At 45.2% G+C, this 19,351-nt stretch overlaps 1 protein-coding gene across 1 annotated transcript in view; it reads right to left on the bottom strand.

Moving 5' to 3' along the window:
• TOGARAM2 (TOG array regulator of axonemal microtubules 2) overlaps positions 1-19,351 on the bottom strand; it is a 112,806-nt gene that overhangs the window by 76,910 nt on the left and 16,545 nt on the right. Inside the window, exons 7-10 of the mRNA XM_060244460.1 lie at positions 13,728-13,918; positions 12,368-12,518; positions 8,102-8,260; positions 1,750-1,888 (exon numbers count right to left, since the gene is read on the bottom strand). Coding sequence (XP_060100443.1) covers positions 1,750-1,888; positions 8,102-8,260; positions 12,368-12,518; positions 13,728-13,918 — 640 coding nt within the window. The remainder of the gene's footprint in view (positions 1-1,749; positions 1,889-8,101; positions 8,261-12,367; positions 12,519-13,727; positions 13,919-19,351) is intronic.

Here is a 19,351-nt window from a genome sequence, read left to right as displayed (position 1 = left end):
TGCAAGAACAGCCCTGTGAGAATTTTGACTGACCCAAGGTCACACCAGCAGCTGCATGTGGAGGCGTGGGGAATCAAACCCAGTTTTCCCAGATAAGAGTCTGTGCTCTTAACCATCATATCATACTGACTCCTACATCAAACTGGAGGATAAGACTATAAATGGCTACCAGCCATTGTGACTGAAGAAAACCTCCACATTCAGAGGCACTAAACCTTTGAATGCCAGAGCCAGGAAGCAACTTTAGGGAAGGCCTTGGCCTCTCTGTCATGTTGTTGATTATCCAGAGAAACTGGTTGGCCACTGTGTGAGACAGGATGCTGAATGTTAGAGAATTTTTGGAATAAAGAAACTTTTTCTAGGACTCCTATTCCCTCCAGGTTCAGTAAGGGGGTGGGAAGATAACTGGCAAAACCCCCATAATTTGAGAGAATGAGAAACCTGTTCCAAAGTTAAAACCATTTATTAAAAGGAAACCATACTGCACACTTTTTCAAGCAAGAAGCAATTTCAGTATTCATTTTACAATAGGGAAAAAGATAAACCAATATTTATAAACTAGTACACATTTATCTATTTAGGAATGCATTCCGACACTCTGTCAATCCCTAACCACAGCATTGGCAGAGGGCCCTTAGCATCTCAAACGATGGTGTTAAATACCTTTAGAAGTCAGATCAACTGTCAATAAAGAAGTTGGATGGTCCTAACAAAACCAGACCCTTTGTTTTTCTGACCAGAAAACTCTGACCATTACTAGGTCAGAAACACTCTCCTTCTCAAGAGCTTGGAGCCACAGGTCTTCATATCTAGATGTTTTGCTTTGGGACTGGAACTCATAAATGTAGACAGTTCTTATAGAGCAGAGTGCAGGGTGCATTGTCAGGTTTGAAAAGCCTCCTGCAGTGCATTATAGGAGACAACCAAACAGAGAGGCCTAAACAAATCCAGGCTACTATACAGAACTGCCCCCCATCTCGCCTGTAATTCTGCCACACTGGAATAAGTGGACCATTGGTCTAATCCAGCAGCAGTTTTATACCCAGAAACAAATGAGCAACTGGTGCAGATCTTTCAGCACAGGAGTGATACAATAGCATGCCCCTCGGAATAGCTAGATGCTGCATTTTGGACAAGATATATTTCCTGGACCATGTTCAAAGGCAGCCCCATGTAAAACCCATTGCCATAATCTTGCATGAATGTAATCATTGCATATATGGCTGTAGCTAGATCACATTTTTCAAGGAACAGTTATAGCAGGCATATCTGTCAAAGCAGATAAAAGGCACTACATTTGATTTTAGCAAAAGGCTGGGAAATGAACATGATGAAAATAGGGATTGGGTAGAAGTAGGGCTGCCAAACTCCAGGTGAGGCCTGGGTATTTTTCAGAAATACAGCTGAACTCTAGACTTTACAAGAAGGGTAGCCGTGTTAGTGTCGCTGTAGCACTAGAAAAGAGCAAAAGCATCTTAAAGACTAATAAAAGTTGTGTCAGGGTATCAGCTTTCGTAAGTCACAGCTCACTTCTTCAAATGTCATTGTACTGCTCCAGACTATACAAATCATTTGTCCTGGAGAAAATGGCTGCTTTGGAGGGTGAGCTATATGGCATTATACCCCACTGAGGTCCTTCTCTGCTCCAAACCCCACTATCCCCAGGATCCTGCCCCAGATCTCCAGCAATCTTCCACCTGGATTTGGGAACTCTAGGTAGGAGGCACAGTCCGCTCTCTTTTTCCTTACCAGTCATTACTGTTGAGCCACTTCAAAGCATTAACCAGCCCCTGCTCTGGATGAGACAAAGGAATGACTTCTAAGATGTCTCTATTTATAAGGTCCTCTTCCCATTCTGGAGAATTCAGGTTTGATGGCAAGGAGTTAGCTGCAATTTTTTTTTAAAAAAAATGTCCAAAGCAAAAATTAATATCATGGCATTGATAGTCAGGAAATCATAATAAAGGCTACAAATAAGGTTGCATAATACAAATTATATACTTCCAACTCCTCTCAGTTTTCTCATAGCTGAAATATCTCCATGGACATGGTTTGAATTAGCCAGAAGAATGTGTACAAAACTAGACCCAGACCCAGAGACAAGGAAAAGAAAAGTAGAGTTCAAGATCTTTATTCCAGCATCATAGGCAGATACAGACCTTGTTGGAACTGGCTCTCCTGCCAGTTCCTAGTGCTTATAAACCTTTGCCCTGACCGCTATAATTCAAGCTGAGAGTGCCAAGCAGAAGCGGGGGGGTTGTGCGGGTTCCCTATTAAGCTCTCATCACCACAGGTGGTGTTATCAGTTCTTCGGTTACATCTCCTCTAGCTCTTCAACGTTGGTTGTGTAGTAACTAGCTGGTTCCCAGACATGCCACCCTCCCTCTAGATAAGCTGCAAGCAACGGGATGCATCAAAGCCAGCATAGCAAAGCACAAGCATTAGCATTGCATGAATACATATGGCAATAGGAATTACTCTTGACATTCTGCCCCCCAGGGTCCTCTCCCCCAGGGGTTATCAGGATGTTTGTTGTAAAAGTCTTTAATCAGAGCTTTACAGTTCGTGTATTTGGAGCTGACCCATTCAGCTTGGCTTAAGGGGAAGTGAGTCCATTTGATAAGGTAAAACAGTTCACCATGTTTGATCTTAGCATCGAGAATTTCCTACACCTCATGATGAATCTGACCACGAACCGGAGTCAGGGGTGGTGGCTCAGTCTGGGGGTGCCATGACAAAGGCCCAGGATCTTTCTCCAGGTAGCTGGCATGGAAACAAGGGTGGACATGTTTAAGGTTTTTAGGTAATTCCAGTTCAACAGTCACCTTATTTATAATCTGTTTGATAGGGAAAGGCCCCAAATACTTCATCCCCAGCCTTTTGCAATTCTGCGCATTGGGTAAATGCTTGGTTGAAATATACACCTTATCTCCCACTGCTAAATTCCAAAGTTCTGAGTGCCTTTTATCGTACTGAGACTTATGTGCCCTCTGTAGTTGTTCGCTGATAACTGTCCAGTCCCCTGCTATGCTTTTCCACCATTCTGTGAAGTCAACGGGAACTGATGAGGGGGGGTGAGTTCAGGAAACGGCTTACTCTCATACCCATAGCTTGGAAGGGGCTTACTTTGGTGGCGCTGTGCACAGTGTTGCTATAAGCATACTCTGCAAAGGGCAGTAGGGCCACCCAGTTGTCTTGTTGGAAGGACGTACAGCAGTGTAAGAACTGCTCGAGCACCGCGTTGGTGCGTTCTATCTTTCCGTCTGTCTGCGGATGGTAGGCGGAACTGAGCCCATTCTATTCCTGCCAATTCACACAGGTGCAACTAGAATTTGGCAACAAATTGTGGTCCACGGTCAGAAATCACCTTTGCAGGAAAAGTGTGTAGCCAGAAGCTGTGTTGGATAAACAATTGGACCAGTTGCTTGGCCTTGGGGAGTTGTTTGCAGGGTATGAAATGAGCCTGCTTAGAAAAAGTGTTCACCATGACCCAGACCACAGTTTTCCCTATCGAGGGGAGCAGATCAGTTATAAAGTCCATGGTTATACATTCCCAGAGGTGTGAAGTAGGGGGAAGTGGTTGCAAATGTCCCGGCGGAAGGCCCCCCCTCTTTTTTGCCATGATGCAAGTGGGGAATCCCACTGTGTATTCCTCTACATCCTTTCTCAGCCCTGGCCACCAAAATTGTCTTTGAATCAGGTGCATCGTTTTAACAAAACTGAAATGGCTCCCCAACTTGGAATTGTGCGATCGTTGGATAACTTGTTTGCGTAAGGGGGGGGGGGGCACATAAAGTTTCTCCCCTTTTCACCAGAGCCCGTGGTCTGCCTTTGTTAATTGTAAGTCCACTCCCAGGGGTTTATCGAGAAAGGCTTGCTTCAATTCCCCTAGAAACCCATCAGGGGGCTCTGCTTCCGTCCAGCTTTGCGCATGCATGATTACTGAATTTCTGGGACAAGTATGCACAAGGGTGTAGCTGGCCATCTGCCCCCCCCCTGGAGTAATACGGCTGCGCGGGCAACGTCGCTCGTGTTACACTGAGCCACAAACCTTTTGTTCTCATCAGGGTGTATTAGGCAGGGTTCGGACGTAAATCGTGCTTTAAGTTCATCAAACGCTTTTTGACACTCTCCCGTCCACTGGAGGCGGACCTGCCCTTTAAGGCTTGCAGCCCCTTCCCCTTGGTTTTCAATAATTCTGTGAGAGGCAGAGTGACCTCGGCAAAGTTGCTAATTAACCCCCTATAAAAATTTGTGAACCCCAGGAAACTCTAAAGCTGTTTGCGGGCTCGAGGGGGTTCCCAATCTACCACGGCTTGTACTTTGTTCGGGTCCATTCCCAGTCCTGCCATGGAAATGCAGTACCCCAAGGAATCGAGTTCTGTTTTGTGGAATTCACACTTGGACAGTTTGGCAAACAGTTTGTGCTCGTACAGGGTCTGTAGCACTTCCCTCACCAGGCAGATATGTGAGGGCAGGTCTTGAGAATGCATCAAAACATCATCCAGGTAACAGACCACACTCTTGTACAGGTACTTGTGTAATACTTCATTGATTAAGTTCATGAATACTCCCGGGGCCCCCTTGAGACCAAATGGCATGACTAAGTATTCATATTGACCCAGTGGTGTATTAAAGGCAGTTTTCCACTCATCTCCTTCCTTGATGCGCACCCAGAAATAGGCATCTCGGAGATCAAGGTTGGTGAAGATCTTCCCTTGAGACACTTCCCCTAGGAGGTCCCGAATAAGGGGGAGAGGGTACGCATTACTCATGGAAATCATGTTCAAGCCACGAAAGTCAGTGCATAGCCATAAACTGCCATCTTTTTTCTTCCTGAATAACTCTGGGGCCGCATGGGGGGATTTGGCGGGCCGTATGAACCCTCTGCGTAGGTTAAGCTCCAGGAACCTTTGCAACTCCTCCCTTTTCCCCCAGCTCATCGAGTACAGCTTAGCTTTGGGTAGTGGCTCTCTCTCCACCAGTTCAATGGTGCAGTCAGTGGGGCGATGTGGGGGTAGCTCATCCGCCTCCTCGGCATCAACCACCTTTTGCAGACCTTGGTATTCAGGGGGTAAACTGGGCACCTCAACCTTGGTGACACAAAGCTTTTCCAGCTGGGGAGAGGGGTGTGGCCCCCACTTCTTATTCCAACAGTGGCCCTCACACACTGGGTCCAGGAAGTATATGGCACTTTTGCTCCATTGGACAAGCAGATCGTGATCAGCCAGCCATTCCAGGCTGAGGACGGCTTGGAATTTGGCAGTCGGGGCAATAATGAAAGTGCGGGGCTCCCAATGTTCCCCCACCTCCAGGGCGCATACTTCCACCCCCATACTACACGGCTCCCCCTTCATTGGACTCTCGTCCATCTGCTCAAACACGTAGGGTTCTCAGAGGGGCACAGTTTTTAGTCCTAATGTTTCCACCAAACTCGGTGACAGCAAGTCTTTAGAGCACCCCAAGTCCAGTAGGGCCCTGATGCAGGAAAACTGCTTTGTGACTGGGTTTACTAGGGTTATGGGCACATAGTACAAAGTCCTGGATAACCTCACTCGTAGTGGCACAGCCATGGCTTTGACTTGCTGTTGCGTGCTCCTCACAGCAGGTCATGGTTGCTTCCCGGCAGCTGGGCTCCTCCGTCCTCCTCCTCCTCAGATTCCTCTGGGATAAGCTCCCAGAACTGCAGCACCGCCGACGTGGCCTTGGTCACGAGGGCACCCGAGCCAGCGGTCGTCTTTTTCACCTCCGGCTTTAGGGGTGTGGAGGTCCTCAGTTCCTTCGGCTTGCTAGGACACTCGCTGGCAATGTGATTCTCCCCTCCATATTTGAAGCACATCTTGGCTTTAGCTCTGCGATTGCACTCCTCTCTGGAGAGCTGGTCTGGGGCTCTCTTGGGCTTGGGAGTTTTCTCCCAAGTTTCTTTCGTTGCCCCCCCTTGCTACTTCTTGTGGATGGTGATCATCTTGTTGCGGTCCTCTATCTCGCAAGTCAGATGGGTCCACCTGACCAAGTCTTGCGGTTTCCCCAACTTCAGAGCCTCCCCGTAAATGTGGGAGTTCAGGCCCCTTTTGAACTGCTCAATTCTGGTCCCCTCATCCCATCTGTGGACCCTGGAATTCAGCGCCCTGAACTCGTTGAGATAGTCTCACACCGACCCGGTACCCTGCTTCAGATCTTGTAGGATCACTATGGCATTGGTCTCTTGCAAGGGGTCCTCGAAGTGACATCGTAGGGCCCTCAGGAGATCCATGGCTGAGTTCAGTGCGGGGGATTGCCTCTCGAACAGGGTGACATACCACTGAGCGGCTGCCACTCGTAGACAGCTCCTGATGTAGACTACCTGCGACTCCTCCGTCGGGAGGTTGCGGGCCCAGACACTGAGGTGACCTCACACAGACATGGCCTTGGTGGAGGTTGGGGTAGGGATGCTGGCTCACACCTGGTGGACCGATCTCCTCCTGTGGGGATAAATGATCGCTTGCCCCCCACTGGGGCTGGTTGGAGGGGGGTGTGCAGCCGTGACTCGCTCTCCTGTCGCCTGCACTTGCTGGGTGAGGTTGTGCATCTTCTGGATTAGGAAAGTGTGCATGGCTTGCATCTTCTCACAGAGTTGGCTGCTCTAGCTGGCAAGAGCTTCTTGCATCCACTCCACAGCCCCGTCCCCTGGCACGCTTGTCCGAGGGTATTCCCCTGTGCTCTCATCACCCTGGAACCCTCACTTGTGGTAAGACTGCTGAAGCCCCAAGAGCCGGTGGTGTGTTTGGGGATCCTTTCTCAGATCTCCAATAATACTCCCTGGAAATCCATGGAGCCCCAATCCTTTCTTCACACCATCACTGTGATAGGGGTAACCCGTGGCCCTTCGGCATTTGATTCCTCCTCCTCGGCTGCTTTGGTGGTCCCCGTAGCTTGGTCCTGTTCACCAGCCATTGTGGGTCTGGGTTTAGGCCAGTCCGGGGAAATAGGAGTTCTGATAAAATGTCGGACCCAGAGACAAGGAAAGGACAAGTAGAGTTCAAGATCTTTATTCCAGCATCATAGGCAGATATAGGCCTTGTCAGAACTGGCTTTTCCACCAGTTCCTAGTGCTTATAAACCTTTGCCCTGACCTTTATAATTGAAGCCGAGCGCACCAAGAAGTGGGGGTTTTGCGCAGGTTCCCTATTAAGCTCTCATCACCACAGGTGGTGTTATCAGTTCTTCCGTAACATCTCCTCCAGCTCTTCAACCTTGGTTGTGTAGTAACTAGCTGGTTCTCAGACATGCCACCCTCCCTCTAGATAAGCTGCAAGCAACATGATGCTTCAAAGCCAGCATAGCAAAGCACAAGTATTAGCATTGCATGAATACATATAGCAAGAAGAACAAAATGGAGTGACTCTTGACAGGCACCAGTTTTTGAATTCAGTTAGTATAGGCAGAATGGATATGTGCAGTGTTTCACACACAGATGGAAGTATATTTTTAAAAACCAGGTGCACAGGTTGCAGATCTACTCATACATACTTCATCACTGACATTTTTAATGTGCCAATTAGGTCAGATTATTTGACCTCAAACCTCTATGTTTGACAGGTATTGGAGTCAGTAATAGGCTGGATGACAAGATGGACTGTTGGTTAAGGCTTTGTGAAGGGGCTAAGGTGCAGTGCTCTTTAATCAACAATATCAGGGATTACTATTAGTACTGAGTTTCTGATGAAAGCACAAGCAACATCTGTAGCTCATAGTGCCACAAATTTGGTTGAACCAGATATGCCCTCTCTTAGAGGAAGATCACTGTGCCATGATTACTTATGCTCTAGTAACATCCAGGCTAAATTACTGCAAAGTTTTAAAATGAGGATGTCTTTGAAAAGTATGTGGAAACTTCAGGTAATAGAAAATACAGACAAGTTATTAATTGGTTCTGGCTTTCATGTTAAATTAATACTATAACATTTGGGAATGCTGTGATCCTATTTTTTGTCATTTGTTTTCTACTGTGTACATTATTCTAAAGCCTTTGTCTATCACTGGTGTTTCTCTGCCCAAGGTTAAGACAAATGTTAAAGTAGGAATTAGAACAGGTAGACTGCATGAGAGTTTCATGTCTCACCTGAAGCATGCCTCAGGAAGCTAGTGTCATGATTGATGCTAGGCAGAAGGGGTCTGTTCACCCTTTTCTTTAAGGCTATTCCAACAGGAGCTCCAGGTGAATTGGTCTGGCTGAATGTAACAGGGATGGTGCCCTCACTGTTGTTAAGTGGACCAGATGCTGTAAAAAGTAAGCAAAGAGTAAAGGACCCCTCAAGTGAAAGAACATCCACAAAAGCAGACATTATTTGCCAAAAGAAGTGCATCCATGCAGAATTAGAGCCAATATTAATAGTGAAAACTACATCATCAGGAATAATGATAGTGGAACACAACACTTTCTCAGGTGGGTATGAGGACCTTTTATCTTTTCATCTTTGTTTTGGACTGATTGTGACCTGATCATGGTATAATGCTTAATTTTCCTGAGATGACTTTTTATTGTGACCCTCCCCACACACACACACACACACAAGGTGTGCATATATGTGGAAAATGTTCTTTATAATTGTGTATCCACATAACTTTTCCACAACTGGTTCTGTGAACAGAATCCTATTGGATCCCTAGTCTTAGAATTATCTCCAGAAAAAAACTGGATAAATGTGTTCCAAATACTGCTATCACCTGACTACAGCTATCTTTTGTCATGGCTCACCATTCAGCTCAGTCAGTCTCCCCAGTACCTCAGTCAGGTCACACCCATGGTGACTCTGATCATGATGCAGAAGCAGGTGAGGAGTACCGCAACCTGTTGACTGAGGAAATGCCTGGGTCGTCAAAAGATACATTCCCTCCCCCAGGTTTACAATTATAGGCACTCCCTAAGATGTACAGCTGGAGCAGTCAACAAGCATGACCTCTTCCCAGGAATTACAGTCTAAACTGCAGAATGTTGTGGGCAAAAATTCTCCTTCATGAGCCAAAAGCACAGGGCCATGAGCCAAAAGTGCTCCAGTCCATTATCGGGGTAGACCTTACCACCAGAGAACAGGTCTACCCCATACTGGGCCACTATGTTGGTAGACCTGGGCCTTTGGAGAATAGGTCTACCCATCCCTTTCCACTATATTGATAGACCTGGCTGCCAGAGAACAGGTCTACTCATCCCTTATCACTATATTGGTAGGCCTGGCCTCTGGAGAACAGGTCTACCAACATAGTGGAAAGGAATGGGTAGGCCTCAGACTGTCACCCTGCACTGATTCTAAAATCTCCTGCACTAAGGGCTAGAAATTGGTGTGTCAGTGCCTTCTAGCACAGCTTAGTGGGAACACTGGTGGTTACAGACAGTTCTTCACTAGTAACAACTTTTGTTCTGCTCCCTGCTTTTTCCAGTGACTCTCTAGATCACCTGTGCTTCCTGACTCCTTGCACCTTTATTCCAGACCTGCCTATGCCTTTTGGGCTTGCTCTCTATATCTTGGCTCTTGTAAGAAGTGAAGGACTGCATGCTGTCCCCTTTTTCAGACTTCAGAGACAGCACCATAGATTTAGAGATAGAGATAGAGAGGTCAGGAAACACAGAGCATCCTTTCCTTCCTGCTATCTGATACTATCCCTTTGAAGTAGAATGCTGTTGTAAGGGATAAGATTTCCTTCTGACTTAACTCTCTCTCTCTTGCACACACACAAAGAAGAAGCATGCTTTCCATCTTTGGCACCGTGGATGCAGGACTTACATTCTGTATCTGCATACATCCTAGCTAGTTAGATCGGATTCTATTCTTACCTCTCACCTATACTATCTAGAATGGAGTTCCCTAAATAAAGGACTCATTAGCTCCACTATAACTTTGTGCTTTTGCTAAGACACACATTACCAAGAAGTTACTGCTATGTGTAAGCCTAGTGCATCCTGCTACCCAGTATGAGATTCATGGCTATACTATACCAGTGAATCTAACAGTTCCTTGTGCTACAACCTTCATTCTGGACCTTACACTTTTTGGACCACCCCACCCCCCAATCTTGCATCCCCTGTTTTGACCTTTGAACTGGACCTGATATGTCTCTTGGAACTAGCCCTGCATTGACTCCTGACCTTGATGCATGACCTCTCTCCTGGAGACTTGACTATAGCTGGTACTGTCCGCCAAACCCAGACGGCAGGGCCCCTTGTGTGACTTACTGGCATTGTGCCTTTTGTCTTTGCCATGAAACACGACATCTTGGTGGATTAAATGCTTAAGCAGTTGGTTGATCAAGCAAATTGCATATGAGTAAAAGCAATAACTCTGAAGGGAAAAAAGTATACTTTATTATGCTCTTAGATCATATACATATGTAAGCAGGCACCATCTTCTAAGAGGCATTCCCACTTATGTGAATTAGGAAGGGGACATGCTTGTAAAATGGCAGATGGCATCCAAAGTATTTCTATTAAAAACTTTTTTTTAAAAAAAAGGTGCTTTGTCTGTCAATAAAAAAGGTTTTGATGAGCTAGTTATCATCCTTAATTTGAATGACACTTTTTGGCATGGATTCATGCATCGGGTCACTTTAAAAGGCCATTGCAAGAAGAGGTCCAAATATACAAAGACAAGTTACAGGACCTTGCATCATGGCTTTGTTCTGACAGAGTGCTGCCTTGCAACTTTCCCTCTCGCCATCCTTCTTGGTACTTCTACTACACTACAATCAGTGCATGTCAGCTACAATCAGATTAACCAGGGGCGAAGCATCATGCCTTCTCCACACCCCACCCCCTCACTTGGAATATGCAAGGCTATTGTAGCAGCTTCACAAGTTAATACTCATCAAAGACTTCAATGGATGTAACTTTGCTTAGCATTGCACTGACAGCATTTTCTCTGAAAACTGTATGTGCAGGTGTTTACAGGTGGAGATTTGTTACTATATGCATAAGTGCCCTCTTTGTATAAAAATTTCCTCTAGGCTATACTTTAGTTAAAATTAAATATTATTGAGGAGATCATCTCTTTTTTCCAACACCTGATTTTGAAGCATATGTGGATTTGATGACAATGATAAAGTCTAGGATTCAACAATGCCCAAGGCCACTCTATGATTCAATTCAACTTTTGCTAAAATTGTTTTGTTTTTTTTTTAAAAAAAAATCTCTGTACAAAGTATAGGACAAACTTTGATGTAATATTCTGAACAAGTATCAATGATACAATGGGAAAATACTTTGGTAGGGAATTGTTCAGCAGTAAGTGCCTTACTTCAATTCTGTTCAGATACATTTAAGAACATGAAAGTACATCCTAGATCTTTGCTAAAAGGATAATCAAGTTCACTGGGATGAAGATGGGATATTTCATAGTACTCCAACAAATGGAATGGAAATACCATTTCCTGCAACATTGTCCCAAGGTGGTAGGAAAAACTACCCTCACTGTGGAAATGGAAGCAAGTAGGATGGAGGCAGGTGGGGCTGGGTCTGCCACCATGTCCCTGTAACGCTAACTGCTGTCCATGGCCCTCAGGACAATAGACATGCCAATGTTACAAGAATCTTGTCAGCCCCATGGCCCAGCAATGCCCCATTTGTGTAGCTCACACCTGGCTTTTGCTGAATGAACCCTCTTTGTTCAGTTCTGTGGACAGAGAATTATTTACAACCCAAACCACTGGCAAAGAGATCACCTCTGAGACACCACTAGCTAACTGAGCAATAGTAGGTATTGCCTGGATAGAAAGCCCCAGTTTAAAGAGAATAACATTTTTTGCAGAAGCATTTTTGGCTTTGCTATCCATTTAATAAGATTTAGAATATGTTATACTTAGGTCTTTCTTTTCCTGTAAAAGACAGGAATTCAACTGATACTGTTTCCTTTTCCTCCCCAGGGTTCCTAACTTAAGGTTGGGAATTTACTTGATACTTGGGAACACTGCCTGGGAGGGAGCTCAGTGGGGATTGGATGCCATTGAACCCAGTGTCTTCTGAAGCTGCCATTTCCTTCAGGGGAACTGATCTTGGCAGTCTGGAGATCAGTTGTAATTCCATGAGAACTCCACGTCCCTCCTGGAAGTTGATAACCCTCATCATTACACCTTCATGTTGGGAAAGGAAGATCCTATTGAATTTCAGCCTGTCATGCAGCAGCCAAAGTCCAAGAAATTTTGCCATGAACAAATATAACAACCCTTAGATTACTTGACTTCAGGGCCTGATTATTTTTCCACTTCCTTGTTTTGCATTCTCTTCCATCTCTTCAAAGGAAAGATTTGAAATCTGGCATGATGCAAAACTGAAGTGGTGCATGTAACTAATAAATATATTTGTAAACAGCCACTGTCCCCCATTTAAGTCACTGCATACCATCCTGAGAAATTCTTTGTAGGTGGTCTTGAGGCTTCATAGATCTTTCTTTTTCTCTCTCTTTTTCTTTTTCTTTCCTCAAAAGCTCTACTTCCCTTAGCTGCTTCTGACGCATTTTCTCCTGAGCAGACTTGGATATGGCCACGTGAAACTGGACATAAGAGAAAGGTAACACCATAGTGCATGAAACAGACCTGATTATTGCTGTACATGAGAATTACTGGAAAACTACTTCCATAAGAAAATGACACTGCAATGTGGCTAGGGGCTGCAAGTGTAAGTGCAAACAATAGTCAACTTTAAAAAAGGAAAACTAACCTTGACAGTGGGTGGAGCAAGGGTTAAGCCTTGTATGGCCAGGATTTCCCCACCTCCTCCACAAGCAGCTATTCTCTCAAGTCAAACAGGTCCAAAACTAGACATGACAGCACCCACAGGTCAGACCTGGGTATGCAACTGCTATTAAGAAGCCAAATGAGGAAATTTAGAAATGTCTGTGTGGCAGGAAGAGGTGTTCTTATTCCACCCCTTTTGACACTTGAGATGTCCGGGGGGCGGGGAAGAACATCCCACTGTGCAGGTCCAGGTGTTGCCAGGCAGCTGCAGGGTTGGAGGCAGGGACATGATAGGGGGCAGCATCACAGGCATGATGACCCTCCCAAAAGTGAAATCTTATGCCTGCAATGCCACTGTTTGGGTTTTTCCTGTTTCCCCTACTGCCACTTGGAGAAATGGCAGGTAACAGGAGCTTAGGGCAAGGGAGCTCCCATAACAATCAGGAGTGAGCCTTCATAGCAGGTTTAAATTGTTCTGTTGGACTTTCAAATGGTGGTGGCATCCACAGATTCAGCCTGGGAATCTGTGGATCACATCTTGTTTGGTTCATGGATACAATGACCATCCCAGTTACTTCCAATAACAAATCAGAGGTTGGCATTGAGGTGAAAAGCTCCACAGAATGAAACAGTTAAGAAAGGATTATCTACTTCCTGATGGATTCTAGGAAGAAGAAGCGGCACTGTGTTTGTTAAGATGGCTGCTGGCGTAGTTGCCATTAAGGCAATTTGGCTCAGGTTGTATATGTTAAATAAAACCTGTCCAGTCCTTCACAAACTGTTGAGATCCGTCTTTTGTGGGACCTGGAGGGACCTGCCTAAGTTTTCATTTTAACAGTGGTGATCAGTCAAAATGACATCTGACCTAAAGCTCAAATTATCACACATCAGTCCCTCACTAGTTGATCTCACTTTCTTGGCATACCTTTCTTCCTTACATTCAATTAACTGCTGTTAAAAGTCCTAAAACATATTTAAGTGATCCCACCAAAAGGTATTTATTAGAGGGGGAAATCAGCACATACCCTTCCATTACTTTTCTTCCACTCATCCTCTTTTAAAAGGTGAGGTCTAGAGAGCTGCCCACCTTCCTCGAATTGCCCCAGACTGAGAGGGTGGATAGTTAAAGGCAGTAAAGATTCAGGAGACCCAGCAACCTTCGGGGAAGCAGACAGCCCACTTTTTAAAGTAGGCAAAGATTCCAGTGTTCTAGTTTCTAATGAGCAAAAAAACACGTTAGCATGGACAAGCACGAAACAAAAATTTTATTGTAGACAACCTAAGCCATGCAGTTATACAATATATTAATGTAGATGAGCCTGCAAGATCCTCCACTAGATTGAAATAGTTCATTATGGGTGAACACAAAAAGTAATGGGAGTGAGCTAGAAAATAAAAGGCAAACTTTCCTGTTTCAGACTGAGGGTGACAATAATGTGGCCTTTTCCAAGAAAGCAGTCTGAGAAGAACACTGCTATAATGCCTTTATATACATCTATGGTATAGCTGCATTTGGAATACTGAGGGAAATTCTGATCATTTCACCTGAAAAAAAGAGATCACTTGAGAAGGGCAGAAAAGGGCAATCAATATGAACTAAAGGTTGGAGGATCTTTCTGATGAAGAACGGCTAAAGAATTCAGGGCATTTTAGAATAGAAAAAGAGATCACTAACAAAACGCATGAACATTATAAAATCATGTATATGCCGGGTTTCCCAAACTCCCCCCCCCCCCCCCCGTGGCCCAGTTATTTTTACACGTATCCTTGTGGCCCACTAAAATTTGGGGGTGGAGCCGGGAGACAGGAAATGATGTACAAACAAGCCTAAAACTCTTGCAATATTTTGTTTAGGAAAAGTAGAAGAATAGTGGGATTTTGCAATGCAATTTTTAAAATAAAACATCAAGAAAAAACACAAGAACCACACAGCAGAAAACTAAAAATATAAAATGCTCACAGCCTGGGAAAACATGAAACGACAGGGCATTTCAAGCTTCTCCCCCCCAGATTAGCAATGGCAAGGAAGGAAGGAAGGAAGGAAGGAAGGAAGGAAGGAAGGAAGGAAGGAAGGAAGGAAGGAAGGAAGGAAGGAAGGGGAAAGACTGACTGACAGAAAGAGAGAGAGAGGGGAAAACAGGCCATGGTCCGTTCGAGCTGCCGCTGGCTTGCCCCAGCGCTGAGTGAACTCAGCACCAATTTCCCACTGATCAGGTGATCGGCAGGGTGGGGCTTTACACAGCCTGAAATTGACCTGCAGTGGGGAAGGGAGGGAGAAGGAGGTGCAAGGGGGAGAGGCGCGGGAGGGCGCGATGCGGGGAGAGGCACAGGGGGCGGCCAGGGGGCGGGAGGCCCCAGCATTGAGACTTGCGTGGACCGGTGCTGGGTCGCAATCCTGCCAGTGGGAAACGCCGATGTATAGGATGTAGTGCAAACAAAAATATTTTGCTTTTTTTTCATAAAATGAGAATTCAGGGTCACAAAAAACTTGATTGGCTGTAGGCAAAAGAAAAGACTTCTTCACATAACAGAATTTACTGTTGCAAAGTGTGATGAGGCCACTGGTTGCAATTACAAACAACACTTTGAAATTAGAATTTTAGCATGAAATCACTGAATTAGATTTGACCAAAAAGATAGATAGTACTCTTCTATGTCTGTATCAAGAGGAAGGTTTTCTCACTCCCTAAAGTGATTATGTTAGTTCAGTAGAACTTGAACGATTGTGTAACTGTCAATTACTGCTATTGTAAATGGTCATTGCACTCATCTTCTATACATTTGATCTTTGCACAGAAAAATTAATATCTCTCTCTTGCATTTCATTTCCTTTGGGTCAAAGTCCCACTGTTCAACTCTGTTTATATGCGCATGCAGCACTAACCAAGTCTTTGTTCTTCTTTCCAGTGGGAACAGAATTTCCTGGCACCACACAGACTGATTACTAGCAGTGCAATCCTATACAGAATTACTCCAGTCTAAATCCATTGACTTCATTTGACATAATCTGGAGTACTTCTGCGTAAATTTTATTGTAAAATTAAGCAGTCTCTTTCCTTTCCTTGTCTAACTGTCCTGTTAATATTTGATGCGCTTTATAACACAGCACAACTCCTTAGCTGGATTGAAAGCTAAGCAGTAGAATTAATGGTAGAACAAGAGCTGTTTTTTATATCCTGCTTTTCTCTGCTCCAAAGCGTCTCAAAGTGGCTTACAATTGCCTTCCCTTCCTCTCCCCACAACAGACACCCTGTGAGGTAGGTGGGGCTGAGAGAGCTCCAAGAGAACTGTGATTGACCCAAGATCACCTAGCAGTAGGATTGTGAGGTCTGACTCAGGAGATATCTGGGGACTTTGAGGGTGGAGCCAGGAGTAAAGTTGTGAGAAGCATGCTTGAACTCCAAAGGGAGTTCTCGCCATCAGATTTAAAGGGACAAAACTCCTTTTAAATGCCTTCCCTTCATTGAAAATAATGGAGGATGGAGTACCTTCTTTTGGGGCTCATAGAATTGGACTCCCTGGACCTATCTTTTTGAAACTTGGGGTGAGGGGGCGGGGGTTGAGGAGAGGCACCAGATGCTCTGTGGTATTTGGAAGAGAAAGTAGGCAGCAGTGGCAGGGGTAGAGCCTGGATAGGGTGAGTTTGAGGATGGATGGGGCCTCAGACAGATACAATGCCATAGACTCCACCCTCCAAACCAGCCATTTCCTCCTGGGGAACCATTGTGTCAATCTCCAGGTGAGGATTGGAGATCATTCAGAATTACAACTGCTCTCCAGATGGTGGAGATTAGCTTCCCTAGAGGTGGGGGGGGGGGAGTGAATGTCTTCACTTGGGTGTGTAGCAAGGGTGGTGGGCACTTGCCCAGACCCTCTTTCTAGAACCCATTGTATTTTTCTCCACAACAAGCCTTATTCCTAGTGAACCTACCATTCTGATCTGCAGAATTGGTAAATGTTGGCTTTTTTATGTGAATGGTTTAAAAAAAATGTTTTTTAGGCTAATCCTGTATTCCAACTGTTATTGCGCCATTTAATAATAGAAAGTATGGTATTGATTTTTAAATAGCAATGTTGTGTAAACTAAGATTGCTTTCTGGAGTGGCTTTATTGCTTTTAAGGCATAGCATTTTTAGTTCTCTTTGCCACCAACTCTGCTGGAGAGCAAGTCCTGCCTTGTGTGTGAAAATGAGGTTTCACTCACTGTTTCTAGGGTGACTGCTTGGTCAAAGGTGCTAATTTCAAGGGGGCTGTGCTGCTAGCTCTGATAATGAATCCACTGCAGGGAATGTCTCAGGAAATAATTTATCATGGCAGGCCCTTCAGCTGCTAAATTCCTTGAAAACTGAGTTTAATTTCTTGTTAAAGAGGAAAGAGCATTTATTTGCCTTGGCTGTAAATACTTGCCTATTGTTGTATAATACAAAAGCATGCTCTCTTACACCAAATCCCTTTTCAATCAATGAAGTGCTGTAAGGTACTTAACCCAGGGTCCGGAATGAGTAGAAGAGAATACAATACTACTTAACCTGGGGTCTGGAATGAGTAGAATACAATACTGCAATAGGCACTGAGGTCAGTGATGAGCTGAGATTCGTCTGTGGTGTAAACTTGCCATCCCCTTCTTTATTTTACAACAGGGTCTCTGAGAGAGCCAGTTTGGTGTAGTGGTTAAGAGTACAGACTCTAATCTAGGAGAACCAGATTCCCCACTCATCCACATGCAGCTGCTAGTGTGACCCTAGGTCAGTTCTTTAAAGAGCTTTCCAACCCCCACCTACCTCACAGGGTTTAATACAGGGAGGGGAAGGCAATTGTAAGCTGTTCTGAGACTCCAAGTGAAGGGCGGGGTATAAATCCAAACTCTTAGAATCATAGAGTTGGAAGGGACCTCCAAGGTCATGTAGTCCAACCCCTGCACAATGCAGGAAACTCACAAACACCTCCCCCTAAATTCACAGGATTTTCATTGCTGTCAGATGGCCATCTAGGCTCTGTTTAGAAACCTCCAAAGGAGGAGACCCCACCACCTCCTGAGGAAGCCTGTTCCACTGAGGAATCGCTCTAACTGTCAGGAAGTTCTTCCTAATGTTGAGCTGGAAACTCTTTTGCTTTAATTTTTTCTTCTACATCCCTCATTTAATTTACCCATGCATTGTCCCTGTCTGAGGTCCCATCCATCCTCAAACCCACCCTCTCCAAGCTCCACCCCTCAAATATCCAGGAATTTCCCAACCTGGAGTTGGCAACTGCTAAGTCTCACTGACTGTCATAAAGGGGCTGCTGCTGCTGAACAGGAGCAAGCAGCCAGGTCTAGTTAAACCATGTCAGTCAGTTAGATGGCATCAAATCACACAGAGGGTGCTGTCAATCCTAGGGTAGTCAACCTTCTGGTGGATATCTCCTGCTATCACAATTGAACTCCAGACAACTGGTCTCTCTCCTCCTGGAGTAAATAACTCCTTTGAAGGGTGAACTCTATGACATTCTATTCAACTGAGGCCTCTCCCTTTACTGACAGAAGCAACCTTGGTTGCCTAGCAACAGTCTCTGGCTAGCAGTTTCCCCAATCCTCATCTGTCCTGAGGTGAGGCTCAGGGGAGAGAACGAGGGAGGGAGTGACAGAAAAGTGGTGGTCACCATGGCCTCTGAAGAAATGCTCCTGGCAGGGTCAGGCCTTGACATCTATTCACATTATCATCTTCATTCCCTGTCTCTTCACCATTTCCTCACCACTGCTGTCTACTTTTTCTCCTGAATGCCATAGAGGGTGGGTAGGCAACAGCAGGTAGGAGAGAGAAGTGGGCCCATCCTATGGCATGCAAGTTCTCTTGGATAGCAGTTGATGGAACAATCACTGATGGAGTGCACACCACAACCAATGGGAACACCAGTTTTAGCCAGTTCCATTACAGAATTATTATCTACTCGTAATAAAGCCCATTGAGAAGAGAAATACAATGGGTGCTTGAAATTTGCTGTGGATGAGTCTCATGGCCTTGGCAGAGGGGCTGGGGAGGGGAGGAAAAGATAGAAGACAGCAAGGAATGTCAAGAAGGCAGCTGTTGGGAAGGGAAACAGAAAAAGTGGGGAAATGAAGAACAGGTTATTAGAGAAGGGGAGAAAGATTGAGAAAGAAGGGATGGGGCAAAAGAGATGGAGATAGATTGGTTGCCATCTCCTCCCCTCTCTCTGCAGCCTCTACCTAGGAAAAGTACAGTTTTTCTCCATAGTGGGGACCACAGCAGCTTTCATCATTCTCCTCTCCCTCTTTTGATCTGCACAACAACCCTATGAGGTAGGTTAGGCGTGTCCAAAATCACCCAGTCAGCTTCCACAGCAGGAAGCTGGGTCTGGCAGGCCATCTTCTGAAGTGCCCATTATCACGTCACACTGGCTGTCATAAGTGGGTGACCTCAGCAGGGTATAATGGCTCAGAATCCACCATTTTCTTCATGTGAACTGATATTTGCAGTTGTAATTCTGAGTGATCTCCAGACCTCACATGGAGATTGGCAACAATGACTCCCCAGGAACAAATGGCTGGTTCAGTGGGTGGAATCTATGGCATTGTACCTGTCTGAGTTCTCACTCCTCAAACTGCACCCTCTCCAGCCTCCACCCCTCAGATCTCTAGGAATTTCCAAAC

The sequence above is a fragment of the Heteronotia binoei genome, chromosome 1, assembly GCF_032191835.1.
Source record: "Heteronotia binoei isolate CCM8104 ecotype False Entrance Well chromosome 1, APGP_CSIRO_Hbin_v1, whole genome shotgun sequence".
Taxonomy (NCBI): Eukaryota; Metazoa; Chordata; class Lepidosauria; order Squamata; family Gekkonidae; genus Heteronotia; species Heteronotia binoei.
Note: the sequence above shows the minus strand (reverse complement) of the source record. Positions and strands in the feature narration are given on the sequence as shown.